Source organism: Labeo rohita, chromosome 14 (genome assembly GCF_022985175.1).
Source record: "Labeo rohita strain BAU-BD-2019 chromosome 14, IGBB_LRoh.1.0, whole genome shotgun sequence".
In the NCBI taxonomy this organism is placed as follows: Eukaryota; Metazoa; Chordata; class Actinopteri; order Cypriniformes; family Cyprinidae; genus Labeo; species Labeo rohita.
Genome location: NC_066882.1, coordinates 30,121,673 through 30,138,776, shown reverse-complemented (window position 1 = coordinate 30,138,776; position 17,104 = coordinate 30,121,673). Strand labels below are relative to the sequence as shown.

General features: G+C 35.1%; 2 protein-coding genes across 3 annotated transcripts; one reads left to right on the top strand and one right to left on the bottom strand.

The window, feature by feature from the left end:
• The first annotated feature begins 1,438 nt into the window (after window positions 1–1,438).
• On the top strand, window positions 1,439–3,531 carry cetn2 (centrin, EF-hand protein, 2). Of its 2 annotated transcripts, none has more exons than XM_051127469.1 (5): window positions 1,439–1,499; window positions 1,934–2,092; window positions 2,399–2,527; window positions 2,633–2,770; window positions 2,878–3,531. In XM_051127469.1, exons 1-5 carry the CDS (start codon window positions 1,497–1,499, stop codon window positions 2,965–2,967), a joined length of 519 nt encoding a protein of 172 aa, XP_050983426.1. In that variant the 5' UTR covers window positions 1,439–1,496; the 3' UTR covers window positions 2,968–3,531. The 2 variants fall into 2 exon arrangements, with proteins under 2 accessions (XP_050983426.1, XP_050983427.1); XM_051127470.1 differs by lacking the exon at window positions 1,439–1,499 and adding an exon at window positions 1,509–1,626.
• Window positions 3,532–5,060: 1,529 nt separating this feature from the next.
• On the bottom strand, window positions 5,061–16,305 carry gcna (germ cell nuclear acidic peptidase). The gene is made up of 13 exons (XM_051127457.1): window positions 16,165–16,305; window positions 15,305–15,439; window positions 15,025–15,205; window positions 14,841–14,907; window positions 13,553–13,602; window positions 13,404–13,470; window positions 13,250–13,326; window positions 12,783–13,136; window positions 9,005–9,170; window positions 8,755–8,899; window positions 6,174–6,309; window positions 5,893–6,097; window positions 5,061–5,677 (listed from the first exon to the last, which is right to left on the bottom strand). Exons 2-13 carry the CDS (start codon window positions 15,392–15,394, stop codon window positions 5,446–5,448), a joined length of 1,770 nt encoding a protein of 589 aa, XP_050983414.1. The 5' UTR covers window positions 15,395–15,439; window positions 16,165–16,305; the 3' UTR covers window positions 5,061–5,445.
• Between the last annotated feature and the right edge of the window lie 799 nt (window positions 16,306–17,104).

The following is a 17,104-nucleotide window of genomic DNA, read 5'->3' as shown; positions in this document are numbered from 1 at the left end:
ACATGTGATTTTTAGAGTTTATTATTTAGGACATTACAGGAAAAATTAAGAAATATACATTTTTTGAGATATACAAATAACAAAGCACAAATAATTACAAATGGTTCAGCTCTCAGTCTATACATCTACAAAGTCAGAGTTGGAAAAAAATGTTGAAAAAAAAAATGTCTTTGTATGCAAATTATGTAATATCCAAGGTACACATTTCTAGTAATTGTGCAGTTAATTCTCATATTGTTTTTTTCTGAAAGCTTTGGAATATTTGCCCTCTCCCCAAATGTGTTACTACCGAAACACAGTAATAATAATTTAATTAGACGGGTTATATTGACCTGTTGCTTAAATCTACATTGTAAATATATATTTTTTCTATTTTATTAAAAAGTTTTCAGAGGTAAATCAATAACAGTTACATTTCTAACAATATTTCAAGTGTGATTTATAAGATTTGTTGCATTTTGTATCCAATTTTTCTTTGCAACAGGCAAAAAGTTGATCATACTGATTTCAAAGAAGAATTCATTAGTTTTAATATACATTGAACCAAAAACTATCATAACATCTTAGTTGATAATTCAGTATACTTTATTTTTGACAAAATATCCCATGTTTTGGTAGCGACCATATCACATTACAGCATTTTACCCCACATACTAAAACATTACTAAAAATACTGAAATACCAGCATAACATTTTACCCACAAATACATACTAAAACATTACTAAAAATACTGAAATACCAAAAATTAGCATAACCGTACTAAAATTGTATTTCCCACAAATAGTGCTCGGTAGTGACATTCCTTAAAGTTACACACACAGATATTTCAGACTTTTCAATACATTTACCTCAAAATGATGGGGCCTATCTACTCATAATAGAGAGCAACATATTAACATTTCCTGATCATAAATGTAGGGGTTTAGTTAAACTCAGTCTCAGCCAATGGACTAAAACGTACACTGTTTCAGTACTGACATGACACATTTTTTTTAAATAATAAAAATATAAAATAAATTATATAGAAATATAAAATAAATTATTATTATTATTATTATTATTATTATTATTATTTTAAATTTCACTTTTTCAAAAAAAAAAAAAAATCTGATTTTTTTTAAAAAGAACAATGGAAAAAAAATGTCAATGTCATTTTCATTTTCATAGGTTCAGGTTCAGGACAGCCACCTCCCAATTACAACTACCCAATAAAGGATGATTATATATATAAAGGACCTTAGCAAACATCTAAGATTTGACATTTTTTAAATGGAGACTTTTGCGCAAAATTACGAATCTTACTATGGCAAATAGACTTGACGCGTAATAGACTTGGAGCGTCTGAAACGTAAGGTTTCTGCCGACGTCTTCCTTTCAGCCAATCAGTTTGGTCTACTGACCGAACGTCACGGAACGTAATTAATATTCAAAAGCAATGCCTTCTCCATAGTATGGTTTATATTATTCTCCACTTGCTGGGCTTCTCCTGATTAAGATGGTGAGTCACGACGAATGCAACTATGTCGCGATCTGTGCTTTATATGTCTATTTATGCTCTTTTAGCGTCCGTTTAATTGTCATTAAATTTAAAATTCATTCTTCAGGTTTGTGTTACATACGTAACCGTAAGTGTTATTGCTACCGGTCTTTCCTTCTTATCCTGGGGGAAAATAGAGAGAAAACTGTCACCAAGGCATTTAGGAGTGAATTTGCAACCCAGGCTAATTAAATCCTAGTGTTATTTAAAAGCAGATAATATTGTTGTCCCCTTATTTCTTCCGCCTAACATTATTCCAGCTTAAAATATATATTATGTGCACCGCCTAATTTTTTGTTATGTCTTGTTTTGTATTCATAATTTGAAATGTAATGTACACTGCACAGGACTGATCCTGTTTAAATAAAGGCTCTATTCTATTCTATGTAACACAGGCCACTAGTCCCAAAAGACCCTCATTGGGGGCAGTAGCCCCTCGTAAAAAAGCCAATCCAAAGCCTGAACTGACAGAGGAGCAAAGGCAGGAGATCCGAGAGGCCTTTGAGCTCTTTGACACTGATGGTTCTGGTTATATTGAGGTGAAGGAGTTGAAGGTAAGATATAAAGCCATTAATACATGAGTGCAGATTGCATGCCACTGCCAGCCATGTATTATATCTGTATACAGAGGAGTTCAAACATTCAATAAAAATCTTTATGATAAATGTCTTTTAAACTTCGAAAAAAAAAAAAAAAAAAAAAAAAAATGAAAGAAGGAAAATGTATGACTTACTGAAATGAATCCAAACCTGAATCATTTCACTAGTGCATTAGACTTTTGTCTAAAGTATCTGTATATATATATATATATATATATATATAGCTGTATAGCTTTTATATAATGAAGAATTCTGCTCCAGGTGGCAATGAGAGCGCTGGGGTTTGAGCCTAAAAAGGAGGAAATCAAGAAAATGATTGCAGAGGTTGATAAGGATGCTACTGGAAAGATCTCTTTCAGTGATTTTCTGACAGTGATGACTCAAAAAATGGTAAGGATGAATGCCAAGATATATTTTTTAAAATAAAAATTCTAGTTATTTCAGCCAGGGTAGGAAAAAACTCTTTATTTCTTATTCTTGTTTGGAAATGTTAAGGCTGAAAAGGACTCCAAGGAAGAAATTCTTAAAGCTTTTCGGCTGTTTGACGATGATGAGACTGGAAAAATATCTTTCCGAAACCTAAAGAGAGTGGCCAAAGAACTCGGAGAAAACCTCACAGACGAGGAGCTGCAGGTACAAGAGTAAAAACCTGTGTGTGATAGATGATGGATTTCTCTTTAACATTAAAACATTTGTATGTTTTTTTTTTTTTTTTCATTTTATTTTATGGCTGTCTTTAGGAAATGATCGATGAAGCAGACAGAGATGGTGATGGAGAAGTTAACCAGCAGGAATTTCTTCGCATTATGAAGAAAACAAGTTTGTACTGAATATTATCAGAAGCACAGGAGTATGAGAAATATTAATTTCAATGTAGACATTTTCAATTTTTTTTTTATTTTTTATTTTTTATGATTTTGCCGTTTTGTGCACAGCACCATTCCAAAACCTTGATGCCTGTCAACCACAGTGGTCATTTCAGATCCATGTGGATTTGCCAAATAGGAAAATGTCAATTGTTTACACTTCTCAAATCTTATCAGTAAAGATAGCATATAACACAGATTGTTGTGAGCAAGTCATATATGGTAAGTTCTTTGCACTGAAACATTTAGTGAATCTGTCATAACATAGGTAAATCTCACATAGAAACAAATGTTATGGGGCCATACTTCAAAATAAATAAATAAAATGCATTTTGCATAAAAAAAATTAAGGTTATTTTTAGATTGTGACATTATTTTCATGAGTAAATTTTCATGGACCCCCAAATGTGTCTCGCAAACATAAAAACACTGCCATTAATTTATGAAAACGTAAAAGATTGTATTAGTAAAAAAGACTATTACAATAATGTGAATGTATAACAGTTATATCCAATGCTTTGCTTGAAATGGGAATTTGGAGGGAAATGTGCTTAACTGTCTTGACAATATCACAGTATGAAAAACTGAAACGGGCCTAAAATATACCAAATGTTTTTCATGTAAAATGCTTTTTTTTCCCTCTTTCCAACTTGCTTATAAATAGTTTACCTTTAAGTTTCTGCCTTATGGTATGTTTAGGTGTTTATGAATAGAATATGACTAAATATTTGAGAGCCCTGTTGAATGATTAATATATTAAGGTTTACAATCTCTTCTGTTGACTTTAGCATCAGTGTGCTCACTGCGCTTTCAGGGACGTCTGTACTTCAGCCCTTCTCTGTGCCTCAGCTTCTTTGAAGGAGATTTCTGCAGTGTTAGTAAATACATACTGTGATCCTGTGGTTGTATTTTTTCCTCTTCATGCACCATTACAAATTAGTTTCAGATGTTTTGTATTTAAGTATATTTGAGATACTATTTAAGTATTAAATAAAATAAATTGTATTAAGCAGCCGTTACTGAGATGATTGGTGTTTTATTGCCTCTCTTGGTTTCCCTTTAACATACATAATGCAAAGAATTCTCCTACACCTTCTAAGCAGGGTGAAATAAAACATTTTGATAGATGTAAGTGTGAAACTGAACAACATGTGGTGGTCTTCACATTTAAAATATATCATTAGGGGGAGATCATAACAGAAAAAATGAACCAACTTCAGTTTTGCCATTATATTTTGTTAGTATCATATTGTTAGTGTCAAGCATTATTGCTATACGTGTCCAAAATTAACTACTGTTCAAATGTTAGAAAATAACACTATTAAGCAAAACTGGTTTAATAAACTGATATCCACCTTATTGTTCAATGTGGAAGTAAGCCTATGTGTTGAACTGTCTGCAATACAAACCAGTGTTCATAAATAAGATAATACTTTAAAATACGGTAAGACACACCAATTTGAAACATCAAGCAGCAAAACAAGCTTCGATGAGACCTATAAAATTTAAAAATGGCCGTGTCTGCTCTTACAGGAAAAATAAGTTTGATAGGTTTATGTTTTAACAGCCACAGTAAAGACTGTGATTTTTCAGGAAATACTGTTCTTTTGAACTTTTGATTCACTACAAAGATAAATAAATAAATAAAACCTGATTCTGTTTCCACTAAAATATTAAGCAGCACAAACGTTTGCAACATTATCATTCACCGCTTCTGGCTGGTGGAATGATCTTCCAACCCATATTCAGAACGCTGCTTTCCTGACGAATTTCAAGTGACAGCTGAAAACTCATCTCTTTCGGAACTGACTTCATCATAAAAAAAACCCTTTGTTTTCTTTTTAATCTTTCCCTGTCTAGCTTGTGCGAAATTTGGTATTACAAGCACTTCCTGTGTCTATTTGCCTCTTTAAGACAAATCGCTTTATGTATCCCCCAGTTATAAGTTGCTTCCGATAAAAGCATCTGCTATAATAAACGTAACATTTCTAATAATAAATGTTCTGTAGTGTGTTAGATTCCATAAAAATAAAAACAAATGAATGTAATAACGCCTTTGTTTATTCTGAAGTAAAAAACATCTAAACAAATAAAACATATACAAGATAATATAACCAAACAACGTGACACAAATACAAATACAAAAAAAAGGACAGGCAATCCCTTTGATAGCAAGAGGTAGATCTTTAGACTCAGCAACAAACCCGTAACGAAGTAAATGAACATATGAATGCGGCTCATACATCATAAGGCTTTTCTGGCCTTTAACCACAAATAAAACCATTTCACAGTATAAGACCAAATAAAAAGAGCCTGATGAAGCCCAAAATGCCCACAACATCCATTTCATTCCCAGTAAGTTGACACTGCATATGAACAGAATTCAAACTGATGCAGCAGTCTTGGTTTAAGGTATTTGTGACTCGTGTGTCTGATCAGAGGTCAGCTTTGACTGAGACGTGTTTTGCTGGCGAAGTCAGCGCTGAGTTTGCGCATGACCTCAGCATGACTCTGGCCTGCCAGTTCCTGTCTCGCTGAGCTGTAGTTTTCCTTCACGAAAGTGGCGAAGGGCGTGGGTGCTCGCTGCTTTGCGGGTGTCAACAAAACCAGCTGTCCAGTGCACAAGGCACACACAAACTTTGTGGTGTCCAGGGACTTAGAGTGGCGGCCGATCCTGTGAGGGATATAAACACTCACTATTAGGGACAGAATTTTCATTTGTGTACAAAAGTGCAGTCGCATGACTGAATTTTTGCAGGCAAAACAGGTCACTTTCAAACCAGGCAGGGGAAATCTACACTGTATTGAAATTACTTGATTTTGCCTGTAAAAATTTACCAAACACTGTTTAATGTGACACTGCTGCAAGCAGGACAGTTCTGCACTTACGTGTTCTTACAGCGGTTACACTGATACTGGTACTTGTAGTTGATGTCATAACTGTGGCAGCGGGTAACCATCGGTAGCTCAGGATGTGCCAGCATCGCTTTACGGGCATAAAGCCTCCAGAACGGCCCGTGCCCATCACGCACATTGTTTATTAGCCATGTGGCAGCATGACACATTTCATGGACTAGCGTATCTCGTAACCGATCTGTAATTGGAAACGCACGTGTTTATTTCTAAGTGTCGAGAGCGGTTGAGAATTTCAAAACCGTAATGAAAAGTACCTGCAGAGTCACAAACTTTGACAGACAGCTCAATACGAGCATATCGTTTCCCAGTGCCACGCTCCTGGCCTGAGACGCAATATCCTGCTGTCTTGCGCATCTTCTTGTTCCATGTGACAGACATGTCAACGGGAAGCTGAGGGGTTGGAATTTATATTGAAATTAATGATGTGAGGGGAAAGGGAAGATGAAACATGTATGATGGTGGCACTGATAATGCCCAAATATATCAGAACACCAGCTTTGCCTGTAATCAGTTTTAAACAAAGTTGTCAAAACAGATATAACATATTTTCATAATCTTCACCAAGTCATCTATCTAGTGAGTGACCATGATGAAAGGATGTAGTTGTCTATGTAATGGGTTGGTTCTGTTGAAAACTGGAAGTCTGTTTCTGCTACTGAATAAGAAGTAATTGTGACATTCTATCTTGCATTTGCGAGCTTACATGTTGAAATTGACTTTTTTTTTTTTTTTTTTAACAACTGCGAGTTATAAAGTGAGAATTTAGGGATAAAAACTCAAAGTCAGATTTTTTTCAAGTGTGACTTTTTCACCGTTATAACTGTGAAAAAGTCTGTGACAGTTATAAACGGGTGCACATACATGGCCAAAAGCAGTTTTTTTTTTTTTAAATATACTAATATTACTTATTTATATATATATTTTTTTTTATTTAAAAAAACAAAAACAAAAACAAAAAGTGCAATATCACTTTTTTTTTTTTTTTTAGTTATATTTAATGGATCACTATGTGCAGTGTGAGGATCAAACCAAATCTCCAGGTGGTCTTATGAGATCCTAGCTGAAAAACTTGGTTATTAAATAATAAATAAATAAATTAATTAATTAAAAAAATAAATAAAAAAAGAGATGAACAGAATTGAGGATTTATAACTCACAATTGCTTGTTATTAACAGAACTGAGTTATAAATTTACAATTTTGAGGAAAAAACTGAGATAAACAGTTGTAATTAAAATAACACATTAGCGGACTGGAGGGAATAATATAAAAAAAAAATTCCAGAAAACTTCTTGCACAAAAGAAATTCAAGCACTTTCAAGGACCTGTGTATTTCAAGGACCTTTCAAGGATCTATGTATGTTCATTTTCAAAAACTTTCCAGGGCCTTATTTTTTTTTTTTTTTTTTTTTTTTCAGATTCCCAAACTTTCAAGGACCCGTGGGAACCCTGTGGTCTCCTCAATTTAAACTTCCTTCAAAAATGTTCACTGCAAACTCTGGACTCTGTGCCCATCAAAGGTCTTATTTTTTTCTGTGCCACTAGACAGTGAAGCAGTGATGTTCGCTTCGCACGCACACATCAACATCATCTCTTTTACACCTGCACTCAGCAATTCAAAACTTAAAGGGATCGTTCATTCAGAACTAAAAAATTAAAATTGCTGCTAATTTACTCACCTCAGGCCTTCCAAGATGTAGGCTACTTTTTTTTTTCTTTCTTGAGTATAACTATAATGATGATTTTAAGCTGAAACTGGTCCTTGGTGATTAACAAATTGCAAGTCAGTGGCTACTGTCCCTTTGAGAATTCAAAAAGGATACCAAGGAGCACTTATTAATACCCATGGCTCCTGACTATATATTAAGGTCTTATGAAGTTAAATGATTGGCCTGTGCAAGAAACTGAACATTATTTACAACATCATTATCTGTAATCCAGAGTCTCAAGCAACCCCTCCAGAGTGATGTTCGAGTTCACAAACAATTCATTCGTTTGATCCAGTTCAGATCATGATCTACATAACTCAGTCAAAACTCATTGTCAGACTTGCTTGAATCACTGACTTGCCAAAATTAACCAGAACACCAGCATATCTATGAACAATGCACAGTTGCATATACGGGAAGTCATCGCATTATTACGTTACCAAATGAGTGAATTGAAAATTTATTGAAACTGTCCAAAAGTACCAGTTAAAGGAAAATAATCATATTTACCTGTTGCTTGAGGCTCTAAATTACAAGTAATAATGTTGTAAATAATGTTGTTTCTTGTACAAACAGATCATTTTGCTTCATAAGACCTCTATATATTGTCAGGAGCCACAGGTATCACTTGTCTTCTGAGATGTTTTTTATTTCAAATAAATTGTGCACATAAAACACCATTTCCATCCAACGAGACAAGGAGAACAAAATCGCCACTTCCTGATAAACTTGCACTAAATACCACTATGAAACATAGGAGAAGCCACTAAAAATATTAATTTTCATATATATAATAAACTGCTTGTCCCTCAGGGCGAGCAGTAGGGATGTGACGGCGAGGACATTTTCCCACTGGTTAATCGACATGACAACACCGGTAATACCAGGATCACCAGGGGGAGAGGTTATGGGTTGTTCGTTATAGTTTTCCCTCTTTCCACTCTTTTCTTCGCTTTTAAATGCCCATGCACATTTTACTTTCAAATTAGCATCAATTCGGCATCAATTGATTGAAAGGACAACAACAAAACAGTAGGACAAACTCACTTACATTAAACATGGAATGATTAATTTATTAGCAAAACGAGCAAATGATTATTACAAATGGAACTGCAGACTTCACTTACCTTACTGTCAAACACACTGGTGTTGTAGAGCTGGTAGAGTTTGTTGGTGAGTTCCTCTTTGTTCTGTTTGAAGCTGGTGCAGTACGATGATCCAGGTACAGATAGAGATTGCAGGAAGCAGCCAGGAGTTTTACACACCACCACCCTGACAAAATGAACAACAGGACATGAATGTCAAAATCCACTGCTGACAGAATGTGTATGGTTTTCAGAGAGGCAGCTCTGGGGTGATTCAGAGAGTTAGCAGTACCTGCTATTGGGCGGCGCTCTGGGCTCAGTATGGCTCACTGGTCTGCTGCTGGGCGTCTGCTGCACTGGGGTGTGGGTTGTTGTTGATCGTTTAACCGGAGCTTGGTTAGTAGCTTTCTTACCCACAGCAGATGGTGTTGACAAACAGGGAGGTCTTGGTTTGGATTCTACATAGACAGAGAATGTGAATGGAAAATAAGCAGTTCTTTTTGTAGTTCAGATGTGTGAACAATATTTTAGAAGATATTTTCAATCAAATAAAAATATCAAATACAGGTGCATCTTAAAAAAACAAAATTATATTGTGAAAAAGTTCATTTTTTGTTTGTAACTCATTTCAAAAACTGAAATGTTCATATATTCTTGATTCATTACATGTAAAGCAAAACATTTTTAAAAATTTGTTTTAATTTTGATGACTAGAGCTTATGCAAGTCAAAAATCCAGTTATCTCAAAATATTAGAATATTTCCTAAGATCAATCAAAAAACGGATTTGCAAAACAGGAAAGTTCAAGTTCTTTAAAGTATGTTCATTTATGCATTCAATACTTGATCGGCAGCACAAATTACAGCAAATTACTTGCTTTTAGCACAAATGACAACATCAGTAAAGTGTGGCATGGAAGCGGTCAGCCTGTGGCACTGCTGAGGCACTATTAAACCTTCAGCTCATCTGTATATGGTTGGAGCAACTGTTTCTCATCTTTCTCTTGAAAATATCCCATAGATTAGTATGGGGTTCAGGTCAGGCATGTTGGCTGGCCAATCAAGCACAGTAATATCATGGTCAGCAAACCACTTGGAAGCCACTTGGGCAGGTGCTAAAGTCCTGCTGGAAAAGGAAATCAGCATCTCTATTAAGCTTGTCAGCAGATAAAAAGCTTAAAGTGTCCCAAAATCTCCCGGTAGATGGCTGCACTGACTTTGGACTTGATAAAACAACACCAGCAGACGTCACGACACCCCAAATCATCACTGACTTCAGAAACTACACACTGGACTTCAAGTAGCTTGGATTCTGTTTCTCTCCAGTCTTCCTACAGATTCTGGGATCATGATTTCAACATGAAATGCAAAATTTACTTTTATCTGAAAAGAGGACTTTGGACCACTGAGCAACAGTCCAGTTCATTTTCTTCTTAGCCCAGGTAAGATGCTCTTGACATTGTTTCGGTTTCAGAAGTGGCTTGGTAGCCCTTTTCCTGAAGACATTTGAGCATGGTGACTTCTCCATGCACTGACTTCAGCTTCAGTCCACTCCTTGTGAAGCTCTCCCAAGTGTTTGAATTGGCTTGACAGTATTCTCAAGCTTGCGGTCATCCCTGCTGCCTGTGCACCTTTTCCTACCCAATTTCTTCCTTCCAATCAACTTTGCATTTAATATTCTTTTAAAACAGCACTCTGTAAACAGCCACCCCTTTCAGTAATAACCTTCTGTGACTTAACGTCTTTGTGGAGGGTGTCAATGATTGTCTTCTGGACTATTGCCAAGTCAACAGTCTTTCCCATTATTAGAACAAGAGATATCCAGAATTTATACTGTAGGGATGGACATTTAATGGAACTCAAACGTCAATATTTTAATATTTTGAGATACTGGATTTTTGACTTTCATGAGCTGCAAGCTCTAATCATCAAAATTAAAACAAACAAACAAAAAACTTTTGAGATGTTTTACTTTACATGTAATGAATCTAGAATATATGAAAGTTTCAGTTTTTGAAATAAGCTACAAAACAAATTGAACTTTTTCACGATATTCTAATTTTTTAGATATACCTGTATATGCATCAAAAACTTTGATGCAAAATAGGAAAAAAAAAAACTAACAAATAATTAGGCATTTTCTTTTGCAGTTATAGCTGGAAATTATTTAGACAATTTAGCTCCATGACAACTATAACCTAAAAATCACACAGCATTATCAATTGATACTTCTGAGATTATTACAACTCATTCTCACAATTTGACAACCTCATAAACATGTCACCAAGACAACTGCATTTATAAGGATCTAATTTTCTTTTTAATCAGTGTGGCATTTTTCCTTGTTGCTTTCAGCACCTGAATAAAAATTTTTACCCCATTTTCTTAGTAACACGATAAATTGACAGCTACTTTATTAGTGATTAATAACAAAGTATATGCATTCTTATGTGCGTCAATGACATAAACATCAAGTTGTTAACTGTGTTTGTTCATACAGCACATACCAAACGAAACTTGCTCTTAAAATTAGCTTGTAAAACCTGAATATTTAAAGGAGACCTATTATGCCCCTTAAAAAAAGAAAGAAAGAACGGTTAGCATGCTTTGCTCGAACTTTCGCCATGGTGTTAGAACTTCTTGTTCTTCCTCACATTTTCTATCAGGGCTCTAGAGTGCGACCTAATTTCTCAATGGTGCGACTAAAGAAATCTGAGGTCGCACCGGTGCGACGAGCCGTTCAAGGGCAAAAAAATAAAAAAAAAATAAAATTTAAAAAATTCTCCACGACTGTTGTCCAACAGGCACACATTAGGCCCATATCGTGGTCTTAACCAATCAGAGATAGTGAAGGGGGTGTAGGAAGACCATGGCCGGCAATTAGTGATGCGCGGATGGCGGTTATATCCGTGCGCGCTGCGGATAATCCACGGGTCGGGTGGGTCGGGTAATAAAAAAATGCATTCTGATTATTTGCGGGTGGGTCGCAGGTGGATGAGGTAAATCAATGACGCAATTAGCTACATTTTCTAAAATGTGAACCCGTTTTAATTTTTCATCAGGCAAACAATTTTGTTTGTGTGTGTGTGTGTGTGTGTGTGTGTGTGTCTCTGTTCACCTGTACGAAAAGTTGTGACAGAAACATTACAGATAAAGTTTGAAAGGAGTTACGCCTGTGTTAATGCTATTGAGTAGGGTAATATGCAGTGATGTAGTGCAGAACCTGCGTATACCCATTTCTTTATCAGTCGACTTTGCGTACGCCCACTTCTAAATCCACTCTGAAGCGCATCATTCAGTAGTGTCCTGCATTAGCCAAAATCATGACAGGCCACCATTTCTAATTAAATTGTATGTGAATAAATGCTAATATTTGCTCAAATCACCCAGTAAAGACGGTAAGGACCGCGGCGCCGGCTTCCTTTGAAATATGTTTGATGATTGTACCTGATGCGCCCGTGCCCGCTCCGTACGCACCAACACCAGATTTGCTGCCTGTTCATACGCGAGAGCATGTCAAGGGAGGCACGCCGAGTATTAAAATAAGAATTATTATTGATTACTAATTTGAATCCGCACATTATAATGAAAACAATACATTAAAAATGTAGATAATTAAATTTTTATGATCAGAAATTTCTTAAACTGGGTGAACCCCTGTAAACTTTTGTCCTAGGCGTGCAAACACCCAACTGATTTCATCAGAGATTGCGGAGAGTCACGTCCAGATGTCAGTTAACGTTACTCTTTTTAGCGTGGATTTGGCTTAAAAGCACGAGTGACTATAAGCTTATATAGGTGTGCAGGGATGTGCAGATCAGCTGAATCTGCTGTTAAAAATGAACCATCCATTCATCATATTATCATGCAAAAATAAGAATTAAAATAATTGTAAATGGCGAATAAATGCTATGTCCGAAAAAAAACTTAGACACACCAGTGCAACCAGTTCGTCTAGAGCCCTGTCTATGTTGGTATATGTACCGGGGACCCAATTATAGCACTTAAACATGGTAGTCAATTTTGCCAAAACTAGCCCCCCAAAAAAGACTGAAACCATGTGAGCTGTACCTGTAGGTGGCTTTGGGCTTGCACATGTTCTGCCTCCTAGATTCTGATTTTGTCTGACTCGGTCCAATAAAGACTGGAACTCCTCCTCAGAGCTGCATGTGTCCTCTCGACCGGTTTGTTTCGTCACAGTGATTGCAGGTGGAGCAACATAAGGTTTTGCAGTATCCTTGCCTTTACTTGTGGCATGATGGTCCTCAGATAGTGGACGGCTGTGTCTGGTCTTCCAGGTGCTCTTGACAACAACGTTTCTGTCATCATCACTGTCGCTCAGAAAGACAGGAGAATCGCAGAGAGATGGAGGCCGTTTCTCTGTCTTCTGAACTGATTTAGGAGTTCTAGCAGTCTTGGCTTTCACTGTGCAGAAACAACATAACTTCCTGGATACACCATTTCCACCAAAAAAAAAAGACACGCTACTTGATTGATCAGAGCAATAAGTGCAGTGAAACACTCAAAGACAACCATACCTTTATTAATGGAAGGTTTCCTCTCAGTGACAAAATCGTCATCAGATGACATGCTGTCAACTACGAAGCGTTTCAAACTGAGGGATGAAATATAAAAACTGATGAATGACAATATACTGAAGAACTTGTTTTTGGCAAATAATGCTACACTGACCTGTCATCACTGCTACTGACAGACTGCGACCGGACTTGCGCTTTTGGGGTTTTCACTCGATTTAAAACTAGAAAAAAATACAAATGTATAAACTGTCACAGCTCTCACAATCAGTTATCTAATTTGAAAGCAGTTGATAAAGAACTTACATGTTTCAAATTCATCATCGCTTTCTGAAGACAGAACTGGAATTGGTTCTCTAGGGGGAAAAAAATAAAGGTTATTTAGTTCTGTCATGTTTTTCATATATATATATATATATATATATATATATATATATATATATATATATATATATATATATATCACCATATATTAGCCTTAGGGCCCTATGAAATCTGTTTTATCTTTTTGTTTTTTTTCGCAGTTTAAATTTTTCTGGACTCCTTTTTAATGGTTAAAGTGAATGTTATTAATCAAAAAGAATGTCTAATTAATTAAAATCATTGAACGTATACAATTTAACATTAACTTAAAAGTTTAACAAAAGTTACATGTTTGGGACCCAATATTTTTTTTTTCCTCTCACCTTATGTTTTAGCATGTCTAATTATCTGAATGCATAAAAACAACTTATTTTTACAACTGTCTTATGAAATCCTGTATTGTGCATTTAATTTTTTGCTGGCTGAAACGTAACCCTGGACCACAAAACCTGTCGTAAGTAGCATACCTATCATAAATATATAAAAACTTTTTTCTTTTTATTAGTAATATACATTGCAAAAAAACTTCATTTTGACAACTTTAAAGGTGATTTTCTCAATATTTAGATTTTTTTTGCACCCTTAGATTTCAGATTTTCAAATAGTTGTATCTCGGCCCAATATTGTCCTATCTTAACAAACCATACATCGATGAAAAGCTTATCTATTTAGCATTTAGGTGATGTATAAATCTCCACTTCAAAAAATTATGACTGGTTTTGTGGTCTATGGCCACAAAAATTGTATGATTATTCATTAAAAAAAAATAAAGTTTCATTAATTTTTCAACAGCAGTAGTAGTGGTAGTATTACGTACATTCTACTAATTAAGAGTAATACAATTCTGGCACAAAGTTTAAGTTAAACCAAATAGGATTTATATTCAAATAGTCTTTTTGCAGCTTAATATTTTACAGATACTAGTCCATATCGTGATTTGATTGAAGGGTAATGACCTACTTTTGATTAATTAAAAATAAAAAAATAAAATCTTTGACAAATTCAATGACATTCCATTTTCATAACTGCATTTCTGGCCACATTTTCCATGAATATCATAGGGCCCTGCAGTACCCATTGCTTTATAGAACAAAATTAAAGATGCAAAACTTAACCAAAACTGTTACTTCAGCTCGAGGACATGATCATGAGATTTACATCAGCTCATGAACATGTGTTTGGCACCATAACTATAAATTAAAAATATTTTTCTAATTTATAAAATTCTCACCTTGGTTTCAGTGCAGCTGATGCAGACTGTTTAAATGTAGATTTTGGTGTAGCCTTTGCAGCAAGAACTAGTGAGGAAAAAAGAAGAAGAAGAAGAAAAAAGAATAAAAAATTAAAATCAAACAAAATTCATAAATAATGTAAGAACACATCCAAGCACAAAATGTTCCTCAACCCAAACTTACATTTATCAAAGTCCTCATCATCTGAAGTCAACAGCACATGTTTTTCACGAGACTGATTCTCCTTCCCTGAGCTGTCAGTGTCAGAAAGCAGCAGTCTGTGTGCTGGATCTGTGCTTGAGAAAGGGCTTGAGTCATAACTACCCAGCGCTGGACATCTGTTCTTCTTCAAGCTCTTCCTCAACTGAAATAAGAGCAAGAGATATTTGAAGGACAGGCTCTAATGAGATATCTTGGGATGAGTTTATGTAAATGATGCTTATGTTCATTATAATTACACCACCTTCTCTTCAGCTTTATCAAGACCTCCATCTCTGTCCCAGCCCAGCTTTTCAGAGACTCTCTGAAACAGAGATACAGTGCCGGGATCCATCGCCACACGGAACACTACCGATCAGCACTTGAGCACTTCACTCTCCTGTTGTCACATTAATAAAGACTGATTACATCAAAAATGTAAATACATTTGAATAAAATAAACTAAACTATTGCAATTGAAGGCAGCTATATATACTTAAACACACCGTTTAATTTAATTGGCATTAACTGCACAACTGTAAGTTATACAGTGTTGCCAAAGCTGAAAATATATGCAAAATCAGACAATGCATAATTAATATATGATTAAGCTAAAAATATAATACATGATAACATTTGTGAACATTTAATATCTAAATACTCCAATCCTGTCCTGCAGAGTTTAGCACCAACCTGCCAAAACACACTAGCCTGGAAGATTACAAAGATTACACCTTGATTAGATTGTTCAGGTGTGTTTAATTAGGGTTGAAGCGAAATTATGCATCTGACTGTACTACTTCGAGATAAACCTGCCGTTTTTAAAAGGTAACGTTAATGACTAAATGTCCATCACTTATGATATAAACAAGGAGTATAGAAGTAATATAATATAACGTTACATATAAGTTCTTTATATATAACCCATGCCTATCATCAAATTATAAACTCAGACCCTTCTACCACTTAATAATAAAATAAATATCCAACCCAAACGGCCTTTTTCGTGTCTGCAATATCTACTCGTTCCCGTCGAACTACACAAGCGAACACGTGACAAACGTACACACTTACTAATAAACGTACAGTTATTTTTAACCAGAATGTTTTGTTTGTTCAACTTACCTGCTAAAACTGAATTTAATATATCGCACCTTCAGTCAAACAAGCAAAACTTTAAATCATCAGCTGACTGCGCGACTGTGCAACAGCGTTCAAATTTCCCCAACCGGAATTTGTCATCTGAGTGAGAAAAACAACTTCCGGTGTTACAATCTATTCGGTTCTTGAAATATTTTTTCCACTGGGTGGCGCTTATATGAATATTTCTTGGTTTCCCCAGCGTGGACTTGTTTTCTCTTTTTTTTTTTTTCGTTTCAACAACATCTTAACAGAACAGCATAGGCTAACATAAACACAACTAATATTATTTGTACTCAGAAATTATATGCATCTTTGTTGAAAGCTGTCCCTGCTGGTTTGGTGCAGTTAATTAAAGGTGCATTGTGTTATTTTCCTGTGATACCAAGATTAGGTAATCTGATTATCTCAGGTGTAAATTTTACAGAGCAGAGCTGTAAAAATAAGGTTTTAAGAACACTAGCAAATGCACAGATTTTCCCTTCTAAAGTAAAGAAGAGAAGTCTTGTTTTTGATTTTCCAGAAGAAGTTCAATTTAAAAAATATTAATGATATTTATCCCTGTAGTGAGTTTCTCAGACATAGATTTAATATGGATTGTAATGAGTGCACTTTTTGTGAAGCTGACATAGAGTCATTGGAACATTTATTTTATTTATGTAAATTCTCTAAGAAACTCTGGATGACATCTCTACTTGGTTAAGTCTGAAATATGTGATACCTGACTTTGATTTTAAAATTGTAAAATATTTGTCCTTTTGTCGGAATTGTGATGTCAAATTTTTGGTGAATAATATTGTGATTTTGGCCCATTATTTTATTCATAAATGCAGATTCTTTAATAACCCCCCCCCACTTTCTCACTTTTTCAGAAAGATTTAATGATCTTCTTCAAATCTTTAAAACTTATGCGTCATAAAAAAGC

Bases quoted from the DNA above. Each gene is read 5' to 3' on its own strand.
- cetn2 (XM_051127469.1), top strand. The intron at 2,093-2,398 runs GTAAGATATAAA...ATTCTGCTCCAG, and splicing joins TTGAGGTGAAGGAGTTGAAG to GTGGCAATGAGAGCGCTGGG. The intron at 2,771-2,877 runs GTACAAGAGTAA...GGCTGTCTTTAG, and splicing joins TCACAGACGAGGAGCTGCAG to GAAATGATCGATGAAGCAGA.
- gcna (XM_051127457.1), bottom strand. From the start codon at position 15,394: ATGGATCCCGGCACTGTATCTCTGTTTCAGAGAGTCTCTGAAAAGCTG. The intron at 13,327-13,403 runs GTCAGTGTAGCA...TTCATCCCTCAG, and splicing joins GTCAGTAGCAGTGATGACAG to TTTGAAACGCTTCGTAGTTG. The intron at 13,137-13,249 runs GTATGGTTGTCT...GTTTCTGCACAG, and splicing joins GAAACCTTCCATTAATAAAG to TGAAAGCCAAGACTGCTAGA.